Source organism: Zingiber officinale, chromosome 8A (assembly GCF_018446385.1).
Source record: "Zingiber officinale cultivar Zhangliang chromosome 8A, Zo_v1.1, whole genome shotgun sequence".
In the NCBI taxonomy this organism is placed as follows: Eukaryota; Viridiplantae; Streptophyta; class Magnoliopsida; order Zingiberales; family Zingiberaceae; genus Zingiber; species Zingiber officinale.
The window spans coordinates 58,865,033-58,887,508 of record NC_056000.1 but is presented as its reverse complement, the minus strand read 5'-3'; the positions used below and the strand labels follow the sequence as shown (position 1 = coordinate 58,887,508).

Below are 22,476 nucleotides of genomic sequence, written 5' to 3'. Positions count from 1 at the left end.
ATGGCGTCATCTCATGGAACAGCAAGAAGCAGACTTGTGTAGCCTTGTCGACAATGGAAGCTAAGTATGTGGCTTGTGCAGCGGCTGTGTAAGAGGCTGTCTGGCTAAGAAGGTTCCTAAGCATCTGAGAATTGCTGAGGACAGTGGGAGTCCTGTTACAGTGTACTGTGACAATCAAGCTGCAATAACTTTTTCCAAGGATCCCAAATATCACAGCAAAGGCAAGCATATAGAAATTAAGTATAATTATGTAAGGGATATTGTTGACAAGAAAAAAGTGATTCTTGAGTACATCCCTACACGGAATATGCTTGTTGATCCTTTTACTAAGTCATTGACTAAAGAGTCATTTCATAGGCATATGAAGTCTTTGGGACTTCGAAGAATGTAACAATTGTAAAGACATTTTGATAAATGAAAAATTCCATGATCTATTCAGTGTATATGTCTTGGTTACATTCGAATAAAAGTCTCGATAAGCATGTTGGTAGATTGGGATTGGTCCACTCACATGGACAATCATCTCTATTTGTTAAGTACGAATAGAGGTAAGACCGTTGCTTATGAGACAGTTTTTGTAGCTGTGAATAGAGACATACCCATAAGTTAAGGTCGTCTTGATATTTGTGTCAAGATGATATCATTTGTGTAATGATTGGAGTAAATGCACCCACCATTTACTGAATCTGCTTGAAGCCATATTAGAATTCATATGTTGAATTCAGGATTAGACATTGGGAATGTCTAGATCGAAATCTGTACTATGTTAAAATTGGGAAAAACATGCGCTCTTTTTGGTAAAGAAAATAACATCGTAGCATGTGATTCATACCACATGTGCTATGGCGACAAGAAAGGTTGTAGGAGAATGGATCTCTGCTTCTCTACTATGTGAGACCCTTGAGATTATAAGTTAATCTCGATTTTACCCTAAGTGACTATTTAGCTGTCTACTTGAAGTTCTGATCAGTGTCTGCTACTTTAGCATGTTTCTCGATTTTACCCTAAGTGACTATTAGCTATGGATGATTCGGTCTATGGAGCATAACTAGGAAAGCAACTGATTAGAATGAATGGATTCTAGCTAAAAAGGAAGATTAAGATTGATTTACATCTGCGACATTTATTCACTGGTACTGGTTACATTTTTAGTTCAGTACATAAAATGTAATTGTGAATAATTTGTTTGATTGGAGGTGTTGAACATGCTCTTGACATATGGTCAATATGAGGGATTAGAGATGTTCATAATGATGTAAATAATTTAATCTGGGGTAAAGGCAAGTCATTTATGTCTATGATTCGTTCTATGGACATTTATGTCTCTTATTTGTTCTATGAAGCAGCTAAGTAAGGTGTGACAATCTTCTTAGCAATTGAATGCTCACTGTGCTTGCTGTCGCACGAACCATTTTCCCTAATGTATGGAATGAATGTTCTGATCTGGTCTTCGTGACTTGATTCTCATAAAGTCTATGTGACTTATTTGGTCTTTGTGACTAAATTTTGCTCTGGTCTTCGTGACTTGCTCCTCATAAAGTCTTCGTGACTTATTTGGTCTTTGTGACTAATTTTGCTCTGGTCTTCGTGACTTGATCACCTTGTAGTCTATGTGACTGACATGGTCTATGTGACCATATGGATTGACTTAGACGAGTGGGAGATGTTGGGCGTTACACTTGGCAGACGAAAGGGTTCGTCCCTTTCGCTGCCGCAAACGGCAGTTTGCTGGAAACGCCAAGGAGACGAAGGGGCGTCCTTTCCCCTTCGTCTTCCTCAGCCTTCTTATAAGAGGCGTCCAAGGCAATCAGAGGTGAAGAAGAGGTTAATGCGAAGGTAATCAGCGAGTAGAGGCGTAAGGTGATCAGTGAGCAAAGAGAGAACGTCTAGGGACGGGATTTGGTTTGTGGAAGAGTCCGAGAAGGTTCCGTGTGGTGATCTTCTCGGCGACAGCAGCAGCGATGTCTCCGGCGGTTCATCGGCGACTTCATCGACCGGCGTCTTTGGTTGCGGCTCTTCGGGAGATCCATGTGAGTAGTTACCGCATTATTCAATTGATTCGTTTTAGTTTTTCATGCTCTCAAAACAACCAACATCATATATAAAGAGTTTTAAGAGGCCAAGTGTTCTTAAGCTCACCCAGCCTTTGTTCAATCGGGTGTACACTAAGAGCCTTGTGTTTGATCTGTCTTTATTCGATTGATCATATATTAAGAGGGATTTTTAGAAGGCTTATATGTGTTTAGAGCTCGGTCATCTCTTCCTCCGACCAAGCCCCTTTGACCCTGGCCAGCTATTTGACTGACCAAGTATATTATTTCTTGTTTTCTAGAGTAAAATACTAGAGTCCTATGTCTGACTGGTTTTATGGCTGATTGACTCTACCCTAGCGTCTTGCGTCGGAGTTATTCGGGTATGACCCAAGATTTGGATGATCTACAAAATAAGATGAAGATTGTTCCCATATTTTGACTTTCATTCCCACGTCATCTTAATTTTATCCGTTACATCATTTTTTTTTAATCTACTCCCTATAATCCGTATTAGATTGTTATAATGATTATAATTGATTGCTATAATAGCAATTGATTAAAATTATTTTTGTGTTTCATAATTAAAATTTAACGAGGTGCATCCAAAGGCTGGAGCTATGTTAAAAACTACCTGGATTGCCCGGGGGCCAAGGCAAACAAAAAATTAAAATAGCCACAACGGCGTCGGCTTCAACCCCCATAGTCTACCGTCTGAATAGATCATTCGGACCGGCTCCTCTATTAAATGCATCTCTTGAGCTTGTTTCCACATGGTACACCTGCTAACTGTTAAGTAGGGGGGAGAGATCCTCTCATACAATTTTGATCTCATCTACTTTTACTCCCTCTCTTACTTTAATTCCTTTTCTTTCTGTTTCTCGGTTTTATTTTTTTTTTTTTGAGGGCTCCATAATGATTTAGATGGATAACTCCCGGCGAACTCTTTACGCGTGCTATTCTCCAACATGGTTGCTTGCTTGCCGTTGCTTATTCTCTGTTGCTTGATTAATGTCAAATTATCTTCTTCGGTTTTGAAATTTAGTTGGTCAAATAAAATTCCTGGATCGTTTGGGCGGGCCACGCGGTTTGGACCAGGCACAACCATCTCGACCCTTCGGCCACACGGTTTGGGTCAAACAATGATTACAGTCGACTGACTGAAGACGGTTTGGATCGTTTGAATGATGGAATCCCAATTGAAGGCCGAGTCAAACACCAGGAGAATAGAGGCGGACCTTAATAAATAAACAAACTTTACAGGTGCAAGCGAGTACTTAGAGGCGCAACAAAAAAATATAAGGAATATCTTACATAGTACTTAGAGGAATAACAAATGAATCAGTATTTAAATTTCAAATGAGACAAATATAAAAGAATGATTTTTTTTAGCACCAAGTATTCAAGTTTATAATTCGATTAATCAAAAGTTTTTTTTTATTAATTATAAGAGTAAATTGAAAAAGCACATGGAGAGGTTTATCTTTTTCTATATGCTGCATCTTAGCATCAAACTTTAGATATCCAATCTGATGCTAGAGGATCTAATCATGGTACCATGTACTCGCGCAATAAACTTTTGAGTATATAAAAATTATATTAGGCCAAGATTACTTAGACATTTTAAATTTATCAAATCAGATGGGCGTTAAAAAAAAAAAAAAACAAAAGATGTCATACTTTTCAAAAACACTTAATTCTAGTGATATTGTTAAAAAAAAATTGATAAATCTAGTTAACTTTATTGATACGTCTTGAGATGATCAATCTGATTTTACATAATTTATTCATTAGTCATCAGGATAAATAAGGAAAAACACGGGGGGTAACTTAGAAGTCCAACATCTATTGATTGCACGTCTTATTTGGAGAAAAAATTTCTACAAATACACTATAGTTGGAAATCGATCTGTGAATATCTGAATAATAATTTGGATGTCCTATTAGGACACCATATCCCCGGGAGCAATTTCAATGATATTGTAGTAGTTATGATTAGTTGTTACAACATGAAATTTTGATTAATTTTTTTAATCAAAATTATTATATATAAAATATTCTTATATCAATTTTTTTTACCAATTTAATCAAAATTATTTAAACTTTATCAAATAAATTTAAGACAGTTATAGAAGTTACTAAGTAGTTATAAAAACTACTAAATAACTATTGTATCATCATATAGTTAAATCTTAAATTCTAAATCGATGACCTTTAAGTCTTAAATTTTAAATATTATTATATAATACTTTTTATTAATTTGGTTAAAATTAATTCAACTTTATCAAATTACTTTAAAATAGTTACAAATGCTACTAAGTAACTACTCTACAATTATAGATAAATTGTAAAGTTTAAATCTTAAATTTTAAATTGTGAACAATATTATATAATATTCTAAAAAAATGTGAAAATTTAATAAATTGAAAAGGGAAGATCATCAATTTTTTTAACCGAATATTTAATTTCTACAAACTGACTAATCTCGAGAATAATAATTCGATCTAATATTCTACCCACTAAATAAACTCAAAAAATATCGTGACTTCATGATAATTCACATCATCAATAATTCAATTGTAATAATTCGCATGGAGATATCTAATTGATTAGAAGATGATAATATTACTATAATAAAATAAAGGATTAATTCTCGATAGGAACATAATTTAGAGATTTTTTTTTAAATTTTTTAGTCATTCGACGATCCTATAATTTACCTCTTTTCACTTTACATGATTTGAAATGAACAAAATAACTTTTACTATAATAATTCCATCATAATAAATATATTCTAATGGAGAATTGAAAACTTCACTTAGGTATGCACCAGCCTGCTACCACCACCATAGTCGACTTTAGCATTAGTTTGACGAAGTCCAACGACCTGAATTAATAAAAAAGGAGAGACGACTTAGGGTGTTTGAGTTTGACCAGCTTGTGGTTTGGTTCATGGGATTATTATCGGCCTCCCGATTGCGTGGGAAGCGAAAAGATGCGATCTTGACCGGGGGATGAACTATCAATCAATCACTCGTTGAATCGCCATAGTTTACCCTCTTCGTTCGACGTTGTTTGATCGGTTCTGGGAGACAGCTGCGGTCGTTTTCTCCTCTGTGTTCGCCATTGTATATGATATGCATTTTCTACTGATGTGCCTGAAATCCGCGATTGATGGGCGTTCGTGTCTGACCGAGTCTGAGATTTGCCATTAGTGTTACGTTCGGGGAGTATGTAGATTCTTCGTCGTTCGGGGAAGCCTTGCATCGATCGTTTGCTGTTCCGTTCTCCTTACTGTCTTCCTCCTTTTTTGGCGGTTTTTGATCCTTTCGACAAGGTATTTTGCTACTTCCCTAGTTTGCTGGTTTTCTGCCTATAGTTTCTGATTATTTGGAGGGTTTGACCTCGAGTTCTGAACTAGATCATTCTCTTGTGTGTTTAGGTACTTCATGTTTGTGTTCATCTGTTAGAGCTGCGGCCGCAGTCGATGTCTGATTAACTCTTAACATCATGTTTAGAATGCTCCATAGAATCCTTGGGTTTGAAGGACAGCTTCTTGTAGCGATTTTTTTGCCGAGACTTCTGGTTTCTGGTTTGTGAAAAAGGGCGAAAAATTGGAATTGAGAAAGCGTTCAGTCAAATGGGTGGAATTTGCTCAAAGACATCGTCTGTGGATAAATCGCCTAGTGATACACTAGATCCCAATGGATGCAGGAATCAGCCAACAACGAATCAGCCCAACAAGAAGACACAAGGGAATGCCATGGAAGAAGCAATGGAGAAACGGCTGCGGGAACAACCTTTAACTGGAAACTCTTCAGTCACTTCTGCAGATGCGACTGAACCACAATTCTCCACGTCTGCCTCACAAACTTCTAGGCTAACCAATTCTAAGCCCTGCGCCTTTGGGAAATCAGGGACAAACAAGGCAAGATGTTCTTGTTGCATTTATTTTATTTTATCCATGGTTTGAAGTATCGTACCATACTAGGCAAAGAAATGTATCGTTCCGATAGATTATCGAAACTCGACACTACTTGACATTGAGACAATGTCTCTCATGTCGAAGTGTTAATCATGCCAACAAGTATCATTTCATGTCAACTTTCAACACCCAACATTCTAAAATTGAGATAATGTTATTTTTTTTACAGTTTGTCTTCATACAAGATAATGTCAAAATCATAACATTACATATGGAAAGCATATATTGAACTTAACTATGCAGTTGGTTGTCTTTCTCTTCATCTCTTTCTTCCTTCCACCTTCAATTTACTACTAGCATCAAAACAATATTGTTCCAATCAAATACCGAAACACCAACACGGCTTGAGATTTCAAACCTTGGTTATATTATCCGTTGCACTGCAGATAGTTAGGTGTAAGTGTAACCTTGATTGATGATAAAACATCTTCTAACGATAAAAATAAAGAATGCTCTTTCAATGTGCTTATACTGTATTCTTCCCTTGTAATTCTTGATTATGTACATCCTTGTAAGCAAGGGATATCAATTCCATAACTGTATTGCAGGCTTCAGAAGTGAGCTCTGTTTTAGGAAAGGCAGGTAGTATGGGGCTTGGCAAAGCTGTGGAAGTATTGGATACACTTGGTAGTAGTGTCACAAGTTTGCATCTCAGTAGTAGTTTTGTGGCAGGAATGTCAACAAATGGAAACAAAATATCCATTTTATCTTTTGAAGTTGCCAACACAATAGTTAAAGGATCCAATCTTATGCAATCACTTTCAAAGGAGAATATAAAGCATTTGAAGGAAGTTGTACTTCCCTCAGAAGGTGTACAACATCTGATATCTAGAGATATGGATGAATTGCTAAGCATTGCTATTTCTGACAAAAGGTACTTTAGGATACCATTCTTCGTTCATTCATACCATAGATAAGTATTACATACGATTAAATATATCCTCAGAAATTTCATAATAAAGTTGGTTTTGACAGATATGCCTTAGAAAATCAAATATTAAGTTCTTCCGTTTATTGAGTTTTTCCTCCACTTCCAACAGGGAAGATCTTAATGTCTTCTCTAATGAGGTTGTGCGCTTTGGAAATCGGTGTAAAGATCCTCAATGGCACAATCTGGAGCGCTATTTTGTCAGGTAAAATCCCTATTTTTATCCCACAGAGTTAGCATGATCAGTACCACTGCCTGTACTATTAATTTATATTGCATGTTGATATCAGACTGGCATCAGAACACACATCTCAAAATCAGCTGAAAGAAGTAGCAGAATCAGCTATTGAACAACTTTTGACATTAGCTCAACATACAGCTGTGGGTATACTGTATTCATTAATCACTTTGTAGTCTACGTCACTTCATATTCACATATATATTGAGTCATGATTGTATCTTGAATTCTTGTGTGATATCTTTGCTGTTTGTGTCTGTTTCCCTAGTATGCAGGTAGACTTTTCTGTTTCTTAGTATTTTGCACATGTTCTCATGATTACTTTTAGTTAGTTAGTCAATAGAATTCATTGAAACTCTCGATTAGTGCTTAAACACACTATATATTGGCATGATTTCTTTTACGACATATTAAAAGAGTTGTAATTTTGGAAAGTTTCATGAGTGATAAGATGTTCTTTTATTCTTATAATCAAATATATAAACATTGAATAAACATCTGAAGTATGGATGTTTTCCTAGCTTGTTTGAATTAACTTATCTCCCTCTCTCTTGAACAAATAGGAAAGTCATCGACTATGGTAGACAAAAGCTAAAGAATCACCATTATTTCTACAGTTGAAAGTTTCATAGCAAAGAATTTCATTCCTGAATGTGGCATTTTATTAGAAGCATTTGAAGTTAAATTGATTCATTCCTTAAGTTCAGTGTTCCTTTTCTAGGAAAGATCTGAACTATTTCATTTCAGAAGTTGGGAGGTTAGTTTTAATAGTCTATATCAGTATGCTGATACCTAAGTTGTTGGTTTTTAAAGTAGTGTTACATAGGTTAAATGTGTTGTATAAAGAGATTCAATATTTACTAGTAATTGCTAACTCGTTCGTAGTCATTATAGTGACCTTTTTTTTTTGATTGGGCTGATAAGTTATTCTGGTTGTTGCTGCATAAGTTTGATGTCTCATATAAGACTTTTATATTCCATATTTGAGTGGTCAAGGCAAGCCCTATGCCGTCCATCATTTAGCCATTTTATGCAATTTTATCATTACTTTGGTAATGCTATTCTTTTGATTCTCAAAAGTTTCTTACTATTTTCATGTCGTTTCTATAGGAATTATATCATGAGTTGCATACTTTGGATAGATTTGAGCAAGATTACAAAAGGAAGCAGCAAGAGGACAATAGTGCAAGTGGAGTTCAAAGAGGTAAGCTTCTCTTCGAGGTTATTGGCATTTATTTTTTCTTCTCACTTTTCATAAACTGTTCTCAGAGAGGTATTTTCTATTTTGTTTTAATGAGAAATTACTGATTGATCTAGTATTTTGAGCAAACATACCCATTTTGTGGAGTCTTGGATTAGTCTCCCAGTAAGTCCCAGATCAGGATTAGTTTCACTGGTATAACAGTGCTAGATCAAATAAAGGTACTTATATTGATCAAAAGCACTATGAAGATGCTCTTGCATTGAGCTATGCAGAGGGTGGTATATCCTTTTATACTCGTGTACCAAATTACTGCAAATATTCCTCTTTGGTTATGCAAATCTACTTTCTGGTTATTTAATAATTTTGAATTATAAAGTGCTTGTTAGTTTGTATACACGGAGAACCAGATTTTCACTTTCTATATTGCATACTATATCACTATTAGAAAATCTCCTAGCTTCCCAAGTGTCAGTTCTCTTTGATGTTAGCTTAAATTAGCTGTATGATTGTAAAGAAGCTCATTAGCATGTTGAATTTTTAATTGGAGTTGATTGCTAGTTTTTGTTTTCAAACTTATCCAATTAGTATAGATGTTTTTGACCTATCAATAGCACAATGAGAACAATCAACAGGCAAAGGTTTCCACTTACATATTATGATATTACTTTTCTCTTTGAGGGTTTAGTTTTTTTTTTACAGTAATTCATTTTTTTTTCTTTTGCCACCCTACACCTCTTCTCTGACATCACATTTTTGCTTCTACAATCTCTGCTGTCAGTCAATTTAAGCTGTCTCAACACTGCCGCTCCTTCGGAAGTCCTGCGATTCCATAATTAATCACTCTTTAAGTGGTCTTGGTCACCAAATCAGTTATTATTGCAACTTGTATTACTCTGCTGAAACATGCTTCACTTGAATCGTTGGGTTTAAAATAGTGAGTTTTTTTGTCAAATATGTGCACAGGATGCAGAAAGGCTATTTACCTGGTCAATATTCTCTGTCATCGAAAATTGAGATTTTACTCAAGTCAATAATCTGAACTATTGTGCTTAGCAAAAGATGTCGACTGCCATCCACAATTGTATGTGGAGGTAGAGCCATTCATTTTGTAGGCACCTTTATGCTTGGCATTAAGTGAACTAACATTCTTCTGATATTAGCCAACATTCTTTTTGCTAGAATCTTGATACCTGATTGGATTAAGCATATTTTTCTTATCAAATCTTCTGTTGTTATGATGAAAGCCCTTAACTTTTTATATGCAATGTTTTTTTTACAACCATCATCCTGAATGTATTAATCGATATGTAGGGGAGAATCTTCAAATTCTAAAGCAAGAGCTGAAGAGCCAAAGAAAGCATGTAAAATCCTTGAAGAAAAGATCAATGTGGTCTAAGAATTTGGAAGATGTAAGAGGATATGTTGCTATAAGATATCATAATATGATAATGCATTGCTACTCACCCTACCATGTTGTTTTGCATAGATTTTACAAATTTTTGAATTGTTTGGCAACCTTTTGGGAGTTCAATATTTGATGATAATAACCCCCAAGGCGTAGCTGAGTTAGTACCCAAGTGGTAGACTTGCATCAATGGGCAAGGGTTTGAGTCACGACTGTGGCAAATAACCTTCCCACTTAGGGGGCCACTCAACACTTGATTTATCTCCCTTTATCTCACCGTGGGGCCGACGATGAGGGGTGCTTGGCATGAGCGTTATCACGTTTTTTGCATCACTATTGATGATAATAAAAGTTTAAAAGTTAATGGTATTTGTCAGCATTGGAAGTTGTGTTTTGAAGGAAAAAATTGTCCTTGCTATATTGTAGGTACTGGTGAAGCTTGTAGATATTGTCCATTTCATACAACTGAAGATTAGTGATGCATTCGGAAATTCTGGTACTTGAATATAAACCTGTCTCGGTTTAGTTTGTTTTTCCCTTGACTAGCTTAACATTCATGTGATTGATTTATACATGATTACATGTGGGTCTTAACAAAAGTTCAATCTTTTCATATTTGTTATTTATTATGTTTCTGCAGTTTTTGTGATAGGGCATAGACTGGATTAGGGAATGTTTTTCCGAAGTACGTATAAATGCTATAAAATGTTAATATCTAATTTTATGGTATAAATGATTTTATAAAATATTTGTAAATCAATATTTAATATTTGAATTAATATTATAATATAAAAATACAAACTAAAATTGTTTATTATTACCCTAATCATTTAAACATATTAAAATAATAAATTTACAACAAATTTTTAAATTATTACATAATCATTGTTATCTTACTACTAATTAAGTAATTCAAACTATTGTAACAGAATCATTCTAAAATATAAAGTAAATAATATTACATAGCCAACAAATTCAAATATTAATTATTTAAGTCAATATAAAATCATGTATTAATAGTTTCCAAATAAAATAAATGTAATTATTCAGTAAGAAATTTGTTTTTGAAAATAGTTACAACATATTGCATTTTATGCCATACAAATAATAATAAATTTAGAGATGTAAACATAGTTATTTTATTTTCGTTTAATTTTTATCACATTATCATAGTTCAAATTTAAATGAAAAACACATCCATAGTAAATTTTTACCAAACATTATAGATGAAAGTGATTTTGTTTTATTTATTCAAACACAGTTCCTTTTATACAATGTGCTTTAGCACAAGTGCATTTATGAATTGCACTTTTGAAATGCAAATGCATTGCCAAACCCAACCATATTAAAATGCTGTCTACTGACATGTTATATCTGCTTTCTTGAATTGAATTGAGTTGCATTTTTTTGCACCTTGTTTGTTTTCTTTAATAGAGAATTTTAATTTGCTAAAGATATTGTAAATTGCCTCAGGCATTATCTCATGAAATGTGAAATGATTAATTTACAAGTGTCAGGATTCTGTTTGGTTGATAACTTGGTAGTATATCAGTGCCATACTACCTTGAATGTGCTAGTATGAGAAACCTTTTTTTATTCAGAAGTTGTTGACTTGTTTTGACGAATTGTTTTTGGTATGTTACATTGTTCAAATGCTTGGTGGCATATTAGCTTATAAAGGTACTTTCCAGTATAAGCATTGGGAAGTCAGTTCCATTTCCTATAATTTAGCATTTATAGTGGCGAAGAATTAAGAAGTAGCATAAACCCAAGGACTATATTTCATGTCTGTACACACATATTATTGGTTTCATATTTTGCTGGGGATTTGCTGTATATTTTTTTAGTTATTTTTAAAAATTTATTTTCAACTTGCAATATTTCTCTGGCTTGGAGATTGATCAGTATAAGAGTTTGGATCAAGCCAAATTGAGTTGAGTTGCATTTTTTTACACCTTGTTTGTTTCCTTTAATAGAGAATTTTAATTTGCTAAAGATATTGTAAATTGCCTCGGGCATTCTCATGAAATGTGAAATGATTAATTTACGAGTGTCAGGATTCTGTTTGGTTGATAACTTGGTAGTATAACAGTGCTATACTACCTTGAATGTGCTGGTACGAGAGACCTTTCTTTATTCAGAAGTTGTCAGCTTGTTTTGACGAATTGTTTTTGGTATGTTACATTGTTCAAATGCTTGGTGGCATGTTAGCTTATAAAGGTACTTTCCAGTATAAGCACTGGGACGTCAGTTCCATTTCCTATAATTTAGCATTTATAGTGGAGAAGAATTAAGAAGTAGCATAAACCCAAGGACTATATTTCATGTCTGTACACACATATTATTGGTTTCATGTTTTGCTGGGGATTTGCTGTATATTTTTTAGTTATTTTTAAAAATTTATTTTCAACTTGCAATATTTCTCTGGCTTGGAGATTGATCAGTATAAGAGTTTGTATCAAGCCAAATTGGATTTTGTCTTTTCTTTTGTTAACCCTCATATGTTGTAACCCGCATTTGGATTACAACCAAAGTTGTCTGAATCTTTGCATTTACAATTTACATACGATATTCTAATTCAACAAAGTGATTATAAACAAGGTTGAAGGTATAAATGATAGGTCTTATGTTATATGATAAAAATACAAAAGTTGAAAAAAATTATTATAGTGAAGACCCCAAGATGATGCTAGCCATTATGCACTCAACAACTAACACTAGTTGAGAAAGTCGTATCTTGTCACATCAATATATAGAATGACAATGAGGTCAAACCAATAGAAGCTTAGAAATTATGTCTTGTTAGAGCAAACTCTTTCGTATCTTCATGTATCATGCTTATTCTTGTCTCTCTCTTCATTTGGGTTGATGCTATCAACTCTTAGTTTGATAGAGAGGATGGAGTTAACAACAAAAACAACAAAGAAGGCTTGGTTAACAATAATAAAATATGATAAAATTGGTTAAATATCAACGATGATATAGTAGGGGATAGATTCCAATGGCGTAGGAGAATCCATATAACTGATCCACCTAGTGAGATAAGATTAGGTTGATGTTGTTGTTTGTATTATATCATGACAATTTAGTTTAATCGTCTTTCAATTGGATTTTCTTTTATTTCGTGAGATATATCAGATAGTAATTGAGTGAATTGTTGGTGCAATTGATCCTTGGTCAAGCTTGGGTAGGTTCGGATTAAGTTTCCATGTTTGATGTCATATGTCAAGTGGATCAACGTTGACCGGAAACTTGATAGTGGAAAAGTTCATGTGAGTCAAGGTTGACTAGAATACTTGGTAGTTGAAGTTCAACAGTTGTGGCTATGGAAGTCCTAATAGAGTTGCGGAGGATTATATGTTAGTCACGTGATAGAAATCTTGATAGGTCATAGAGAATCAGTTATGGGAAGTCCGGACAAGTAGTAGATGGGAAGTCTAAGCAAGCCTAGGGTGACCTTATGTTTGACAATGATGGAAGTCCAAATAGTTTATGGAGGGTGACTGAATGCTAGGTAAGGTTGGAAGTTCTATAAGAGTGGATTCTAGCTAATGGAAGTTCCAGCATGTCAAGGGTGACTTAAGGATGGGTAATGAAAAGTCTTGATAGATCGATGACGGCTGAATACTGGGTGATGGATGAAGGCTTAGAGATGAGAAGTCTTTTGGCAAAAGAGGTCTGGTTGAGGTCAACTAGATACTAGGTAAGGATAAAGTCCTAATTAGTGATCTCGACCTTTACTAGACATACGAGGAAGTCCTAAAGACATGTGGTCCTTTAGCATGAGGAAATTTCAACCTTAGAGTGGTTTAAATTGGAATACCAATTATCAGTTGACTGCTACAGTCAATTGATGGTTGAGTCAAATTGAACTCAGGCCGAAAAAAGTTTTGTGTAGGTCAAACGTAGACTGACAGTTGACTGTATTTTCAGCACAGAATCAACTATAAATAATATCAATCGACTCAAAACAATAACAATCAATAGAGAACAATTATTAACACAAAAATGGCAGGATGGGATGAAAATGTCTATAAGGTTTTGCAGTCAATTGGGCAGTCAACTGAGGCATTGGTAGTTGACTAGGCAACTGATTCAAGCCTAAATGAAATCAAACAAAAGTTTTGCAGTCAACTATGATAGTCAACTAGTGTATAAGCAATCAACTAGTGCAGTCAACTAATGCTAAACCAGGAAGTTGTTGAAGAGAAAAAATTCGAATAGGAGCTTTGATACAATGCATTAGTTGACTGAAAGGAGGCTATTAGTTGATTGGTCAACAAGATGTCCATCGGAGGATAACAAACAGTCGACTGACCAGCATGTTAAGGTCACGAATAGAAACCCTATAAAGGGGATTTCGTGGAGGTTTCGATCAAGAATTTTGGAGATTTGTTCATGGAGGTTCTAAGGCATTTACTAGTGTATTCCAGGGCCTTTAGTAAGTAGTCCAAAGTAACCCATGCGATCAAGCAATTAACTTCTCTTTGTAATCTTTTCATTTATTGTATTATATTGTATTGTTATTGCTTGTATCTATTTTTGTATTTGTGTATTGTTGTAAGAAGAGGACTATTGTAAGAGGTTTCGAGAAGGAATCCAAAAAGGAGAAAGATAAGGGTATTCTGGGACTGACTCACCGAAGGGTCATAGATCGTGGAGTAAGAATCGGGGGTTCTGAACCGCATTGTGGTTGTCAACTTGTCATATTGCGCTTGTATATTTTTGTGTTTATTTTTTGTTTTCCATTTTTCTGCTGTGTGATCCAGAGGTCACAATTTGAGTTCGGAAACAGTCTTTTGTAAAGCAAGATAAGGATGTGTACAATGAACCCATCCTCGGTAGCTTCGTGCACCGAACTGCTCATTTTTCTGTTGCGTAAATAAACAACTTTAGACAAGATGATCGATCAAACAACAAAAAAGATGAACACGCTATTCACCTCTCCTCTGATCGAGCATAGCTATCCTACATGAATAATTATTTTACTCACCTTTTGCTTTATTGCATGTCAAGATGAATTCATATAATTATTTTCTTCCACTTAACTTGTTTGCTCATAAAAATAATACAATAGGAATTACATAATCAATCGAAGTAAAATTTTAGAGAAACAATCTAAAGAAATTGTAAACATTGTTGGTGGAATCATGTCCTAAATGGTCGGGTTTGACCTTGAGCTAAGTTAAAATTTGCGTTTGTATTTGATGTGTGTTGTAAGTTGTGTAAGGAATTTGGTAGGACCCACATAGAGGTTGCGAAGCTCATGACACGACAAGGTTGAGTGTTAATAATGACTTGGTGCAGCCAAGGCAACATGCTTAATGAATTGGAGGATTGTTGGAGATTGAAGAAAGATAGGATGAAGCATATGAGGGATTATAGGACGATAAGCATTGTGGTGGTGTTAGAGTAACTCGTGGAGTGTGACTTGATATGACCGAGTTGGTTGGCTCAATGGTTCGAGGTTCACTAGAGATCAAAGAAGTATAGTTACGTCTGAGGCACTATTGGAGGAGGAGGAGCATTGAGGCACAATGTTGATAGTAGCTAGAAGAAGGTGAATTGTAGGTGAAGCATGAAGGATGACATGCAAGTCGTGGGCTTGACCCATCCAATGAATGAGTAAACTAGCGGGAGATGACCTTAAGTCAAGCTGCCAAAGGTAAGCTCTGGAATGTGAGCTGTGAGAGTTGCCAGACATGTATACTTGGAGGAAGATAGATCTCAACTTACGTGAACACTCGATCATTAAGATGATTGTAATCACGACATCGGTTGACTTGAGGTAATTCAAGTCAATTAGTGAGTTGAGTTAATTAAGGAGTTGACTCGGGCTGATTGGCTAATGAATAAAATATTTTCCTTTGTGGATAAGTTGATTGTACAATCAACTAATCTATGATTGGGTAACTTGATCGATGATGAATTTCACTCTTGACTAATGCTGCTTTAAGAAAGTGAGCTAGTGAGTTGAGTTAATTAAGGGCTGATTGGCTAATGAATAAAATATTTTCCTTTGTGGATAAGTTGATTGTACAATCGACTAATCTATGATTGGGTAACTTGATTGATGATGAATTTCCCTCTTGACTAATGCTGCAATAAGAAAGTCAGGAGGAGTTATTGATTTGATTTGATCAAACAGCATTGCAATTGTCGGATGATCTAAGAGTTATAGTGGAGCAATCATGTGATGCAGGATTCCAATCGATTTAAGTAACTCTTGGAAAATTGCAGGCTGAAGCAATCAGGAGGCTGATGGTGGATTTAGTTGATTGATCAAAATTAGCAAAATAACAAAAAGCTTGAAGTGTTTGAAGGCTATAAAGGAGGACCAAGGGGGCGTTTGTTGGTTGAAAAAAATAATAATTGTATAAATAATATCGAGCCTTTCTCAGCTTACAATTCTTTTGTATTTTTCTTAGCCTTCCTCCAATCTTCATTGTAAGTTCTCCGCCTTCAAAGGTTTTCTACGAAAAAGAATGATAGTGGACTTTAGGGAGTGACTTACTAATGAGTCATAGGCCGTGAAGCAGGAACGATAGTTCCGAATCATGTTATGTTGTCTTGTTAGCGATTGTGGTATGCAAATCACTTATGTGTTTATTTCTATTGTACTAACTATTTGTGTGACGTTACAAGTTATTATAAATAGTAGTATAAGTTTGTATGTGCAAGAATAATCACTATTCACCCCTTCTAGCTATATGGCTATCCATATTGCACTCGTCTCAAAAATATTACTTTAATTCATCTTGATGTGTGTTGAAGTGTGCCAAGGCTTGCCAAATGTTAGCAGGACATGATATTTTTCGACACAATCAATAGAGGTGAGTTTCCTATGCCGATCAAGTATTAGCCTTGATAATTTACTAAATGGTATGTTTTAATGGGTGATACTTTATGAGATTTAAAACTATGGTGTGGGTATTGGTGCAAGTGAGACTCGCTCAATTTTGATTTTCTTGAGCAACACTACTATATATGGTACTCAATTATGAAGATGTTGAAGACTGAGCCGCCATATATACAATCACTTTCTTTCTTGTCAATTGTAGCAAAAGTGATTACACTCATCCCAGGCATCCCTCACAGTCCGTCCCTAAGTTATGTAAAGAGAGGTAAATCACGAGGTCACCTTATAGCTAACCGCCAAGTTGGCTAGGGGGTGGGTGTGGTTTTTTCCCCGAGGGCATGCGCTCGCCGGGAATTGATCCCTTGCCCTATTGTAGCAAGTTTGTCACCCTCTAGCCAACTGGACATCCCGTGGGGACTTTTTCTTGTCAATTGGATGCATGGAGTGAAGTGCATTGGGTTACATTTTGTACTCTACAATGAATATCATTGATGAACTTATTTATTCTTAGCTATTTTCAGTTGAATGTTTGAAGGGGAGCTTTGGCGCAACGGTAAAGTTGTTGCTGTGTGGCCAAAAGGTCACAGATTCGAATCCTGGAAACAACCTCTTGTAAAAAGCAGGGTAAGGCTGTGTACAATGGATCCTTCTCCGGAACCCCACATAGCGGGAGCTTCGTGCACCAGGCTGCCTTTTTTTTTCAGTTGAATGTTTATTCTTAAGCTCCTCACGAATACATCATGTTGTCTATGTAGTTGTCTCGTGATATTCTATGCTACATCTATTCTTAACCAATTAAAAATGTTTTGGATTAGTTTTTTCTCAATGTAAGTTAGAACGTGGATCTGCTAATATGGCAAACTTTCATTGATCCTTTATGTTTTTATCAACATCATACCAAACATCAACCAATTTTCTCAATTGTTTTCTAGTACTATAGGATTAACTTCATTGAACAATGCTTTCCAGCTTGTTACTTGGTCAATCAACATATACTTCTTAGTTCTTTCCTACTTGAAACAAAAGGCATAAAAATTTATTAAGCTGAACCATCCATTCATGAATCAATTGCTATTTGCTCACAGTAGTTTTTTTCTTTGCTAATTAAAATTGCTATTCACCAAACTGCAGATACTTCTAAACTAACAGAGCAGAGTACAAAGATAAATAGAAGATTAGGACCCTCTGGCCTTGCTCTGCATTATGCAAATATTGTCACTCAGATAGACACCCTTGTGAGTTGTCACCTTAATTTGTTTCGTTTCTCTCACATTCATTCTTTTTACTGGTTTGTGGCTTTAATTGTCTGCCCTTTTACTCTCTAAGATTCTTTTGTAAAATAATTCTAATTTTGAGACCTTCCAAATATTCAGTTTTGATTCTATCTACATTTAATTTATCATAGCTAGATTTGGTTCTCTTGATGCAGTTATCTGTTGGGTTTGTGCAATAATTAAACAATAAAACTCAGCAGAAAAAGCAATTGTAAGAGATCAAGGCAAATTCTAATTACATCGTTGGTGCAGAAAGATATCTCATGATGCACAAAACCTCTGCATATCTCGAGAGTCTGGTTAGTCTCAGCACGATCAGTACGTACGCACCTCTAGAGTATCCACATAAGCACAGCCGTTGCCCGTCACATGAGCACAATTGGAGTCTTCCGATATTGTGCACGTAGTGCTAGGTACTATCTATATATATAAGTTGAGATCAAACCCTAACCGCTAGGGTTATCTTATCAGATAAAATGTCGCCAAGTCTTATCTAATAAGACTCTATCTAATAATGTGGTCAAGTCTTATCTAAGACATTATCTAATAATGCGAGCTTCATTCATTATTTAATAATGTGGGCTTCATTTGGTTTGGGCTTATTTAAAAAACCCAAACAAATATTAGATTAATCATTAATCTAATAAGTTTAAGTTCTAATTAGATTAATCCAGTAATCCAATAAAATCCAATTAGATCAACCCATGATTTTTTTAAATGTGGGTGGGACTTTGATTATATTCCCAACAATCCTCCTCTCAAATGAAGGACCACCATTTATCTAACAAGTTTTAGATTTGAAATTAATTTCAGACTTAAAACTTAGGCCCACTTTCTTCTAGTCATACTAAAATAAAATAAACTCCAAAATTGATGTGCTGTGTATGTGACCTAATAGATTCTCGTAACATTGGTATTGACTCTAAAATTACATTTTAAAGACACAAGCAATGAATGACATCTAGCAATGCATCATGACTATCCAAGTGACAAGAATGTCGTAAATTCGACCTAACATGTCTATGACTATTTTATTGTATAACTTAGTCTTTTTGTCCATGATATCTAGATTGATTTATGACTTGTCATCCTCTCATCAATGTATGTGTTTCTTGATCTCCAAGTAGACTTAACCAAATAAGCTCAATATCTTATACTGACTTATTTGAGCATAGTCATGCATTTTAGTAGTCCTACTTAATTAAGGGGCTCTAGACATCACTTCCGTTATATGGAAGAGACAAATTTCATCTACATCACTCACATCCCTCCCATAGCTCATTGCTAGTGAACATCTTTATAATCAACCTTGTTACAAGTGACATTTGTCGATACTAAAATACACAACTCCTTATGTAGGGAACCGTAATGACTTCAAGTCAAATAACTGTTTTTATTGAGTTACTATGAGAATGTTTATGACACTCATATAACAATTCAAGAAACATTCTCATGGCGAATCAATTCAATACATATTGTCTAATATATATACTCATGTGTTAACTTGATATCTTATATCCATGATTTATGAGATTAAGTTATCAATTAACTTACATACTAGTCTCAATATATTAATATTACCTTTGTATATTAATATTTGACTAGGAATAATTGAAAGTAATGTTCTATATATCTATAGTTTCTTACAGGCAATTCAACTAATTGATATGTTATAGAATATAACCTATCAGGATATTATTATATTTACCCAATATTTGCACAGATATAATGTAAATATAATATACATAAAAATGTTGCCTTTTATTAAAAATATGATACAATAGTCCATATCAATCATCTCATAATTGACTCTTAGGGCTGACACTAATATTATCTTCATATTTTAGGATACATATGTTGAAGGCAAATATTTCCAGCAGTTACAAGTACTGGTTTGCCATATGAATTGCTGACTATATGGCATGCCACCACCGTATTTGGCATGCATTGGTCCCTTGGCATCTTTTTTAGTGAAAATAGGAGGAACGCCCTGAAAATTTAAATTCAGGGTTTGAGTGTTATCACAAAAGGGAATAACCAAAAACGAAAAATTTAAATGCAGTGTTTCATAAGTCTTGCTATGTGGAAGTTGTCTTCTCTATTTACCTAGGAATGTTATCATCTTCCGCTTTTCAACTCTGTTGACATCAATGAAACTCGTGGTGTAACAAAGTGGAGTTAATGATATTTTCTATTGTCAGAAGCAAATAACAGTTAAACGTACTGTTTGTCCATGTCACTGCAAACCTAAATAAAATGATATAGATAGTAACTTGTATTTTGCCAAAGGTAATATATAAACCTATTTTTTAAATTATTATAGATTATGATCAGGGTGCTCATCATATTACACTACTGTGGCTTCCCAGTTTAGTTCTCCATGCGAAATCCTGGGATAGTGAGAGAATTTGTAAGCCACAGTTGATAAAATTGAAGAAAATTGGTTTGGCCATAAACATTTTGGATAATAGTTGGGTTTACCATGTTAGTAGTCAACTCTTTCATCTGGGTGGGTTGTTATAATTTATATAATTGATATGAGAGCAGTTCTAGTCCTATGAATGATAAGGTTTTCAGTCCGATTAGGTTGCTTGTGGTGGTGGTTTTATTAGTTGGGCTTCACATTGCAGTCAATTAGAGATGATTTGAGCTATTAATAGATTCTGTACTTTCTTAGGGATGCGGAGTTTCTCTTTGAAAAAATTGAATTGCACAAGATGGCACTAAATTTAATTTTACTTCTTGGTTCATTAGATAATCCCTGCTAATTATTAGATTTGGTGACAACAGTCATTAAATAAATCGTCCTAATCATTAGATTCAATGACTGACCAATTTAATTATTGATATAATGATTGACAAAGTACCATTTATGTAGCTTGAGATGGGCTTCACATACAAAATAGCTTTGGCAGCAAAGAATGCTATTTATTATTTGCTTAAGTAACCTACTCAAAGAAGAGAAATTTCCTTGATGAAATGAAAATGTATGATTGTATAAGATAGTTCTTTATTTTGAACTTATCCTCTAACCATCAAGTACCAATAGGTCTCTCGTTCAGGCTCTGTGCCCCAGAATTCAAGAGATTCGTTGTACCAAGGATTGCCTCCAAATATAAAATCTGCATTCCGTACTAGGTTGCGATTATCTCAAACAAAGGAAGAGGTATGTTATTGTTTAAATCTGACTCGCCATCATTAAAGACTTTACTTCTAGTTTGATGGCTCATCATTGATGCTAAATACAATAACAGATTCTTTGGCGCTACTGTTTTTTTTTTCCAACTTTTGCAGCTTACGGTTCCTCAAATCAAATCAGAGATGGAAAAAACATTGCGATGGCTTGTCCCCTTTGCCAACAACACAACCAAGTAATTCAGCTTGCCATTTAATACCATCCTGTGAAGGTTTTACTTACCAAGTCATGAATTCTCATATCCATTTCAATTTGGCTTCAACTTAACCAGGGCTCATCATGGTTTTGGATGGGTCGGGGAGTGGGCGAACACTAGGTAAGAGACCAATATGATACTTAGATCAATTTCTGGTAGCTCATTGAATGATCATTCATAACCTTTTACCTAGCATGATGCCATCCATGTCGTAGGTATACCTAATTTTGATTGCATATATTCCATTCAGTTCTGAAGTTAATCAAAAACCAGGTGGTCAAGTAGACTTGCTCAGAATCGAGACACTGCATCATGCAGATAAGGGCAAGACTGACGCATACATTCTTGATTTAGTTTTGTGGCTTCATCACCTTGTTTGCCATACCAAATCAGGGAGTGGAGGGATCAAGTCGCCCATCAAATCTCCTGTCCGTTCACCCACACAAAATGGATTGAGTTCGTCATTGGCCTCAACAACACACAGCTTGCCAAGTTCCACGCTCTGCCAAGAAGAACGAGAAATGTTGCTGTACATGAACTCCAGAAAGCTAACCCCTGGAATTAGCAGAAGTCAGGAGTTTAACACATCAAAGTCTAAATTGGGTAAGAACAAGAGGTTGAGCAAGAGCAACAGCCATTCGCCAACGAGCTGCAGCAAGAATGACTTTTTCACGACAAGAAGGCCATCATTGCTTCCTGTCATCGACTTTGACATTGACAGAGTAAAAGCTATGGATGTGATTGATAGAGTAGATGATATAAGAAAGCAATGAAGCATTGACAAACTGTTTCTGGAGTTTGCAGGGAGTTTATCTCTATCAAAGTCTTAAGTTCTCGAACATCCGGAGTAACAAGACGTCAGTCATCAAGACAATGCCAATGTGCCGCAGACAATTTTTGCAGACAAAACTTCACTATGTGTGCGCACAAATACAGCGAGGGTGTGGTTAACTTGTATCATTTTACAGCCTGTGGGTTCAATCATAAGTGTAAAGGGGGAAAGGTTTCAACTGGTGTGGAACTTTCTATATGTACAAAGGCCTGTCGATGAGTATTTCTTATAAACTGAGTTATAAATTTGAGCAGTGACTTCTGCACATCTCTGATTGCCTTACTGAAGGGAGTTCTCAAGAGATGGTCTCCTGCTCCTCATCTACTTTA

General features: G+C 35.1%; 1 protein-coding gene across 2 annotated transcripts; it reads left to right on the top strand.

Annotated features, from left to right (window-relative positions):
* Positions 1-4,950: 4,950 nt before the first annotated feature.
* LOC122009188 (protein PSK SIMULATOR 1-like) lies at positions 4,951-22,412 on the top strand. Of its 2 annotated transcripts, none has more exons than XM_042565256.1 (13): positions 4,951-5,367; positions 5,549-5,958; positions 6,564-6,889; positions 7,056-7,148; positions 7,234-7,324; positions 8,292-8,385; positions 9,697-9,794; positions 10,217-10,286; positions 17,781-17,884; positions 20,973-21,089; positions 21,218-21,294; positions 21,391-21,435; positions 21,566-22,412. In XM_042565256.1, exons 2-13 carry the CDS (start codon positions 5,671-5,673, stop codon positions 22,086-22,088), a joined length of 1,926 nt encoding a protein of 641 aa, XP_042421190.1. In that variant the 5' UTR covers positions 4,951-5,367; positions 5,549-5,670; the 3' UTR covers positions 22,089-22,412. The 2 variants fall into 2 exon arrangements, with proteins under 2 accessions (XP_042421190.1, XP_042421189.1); XM_042565255.1 differs by having other exon boundaries at positions 5,473-5,958.
* Positions 22,413-22,476: the final 64 nt, after the last annotated feature.

Coding starts and splice junctions, on each gene's coding strand:
- LOC122009188 (XM_042565256.1), top strand. CDS start 5,671: ATGGGTGGAATTTGCTCAAAGACATCGTCTGTGGATAAATCGCCTAGT. Junction 7,149..7,233: donor CTGGAGCGCTATTTTGTCAG/GTAAAATCCCTA, acceptor TGTTGATATCAG/ACTGGCATCAGAACACACAT. Junction 21,090..21,217: donor TATCTCAAACAAAGGAAGAG/GTATGTTATTGT, acceptor CAACTTTTGCAG/CTTACGGTTCCTCAAATCAA.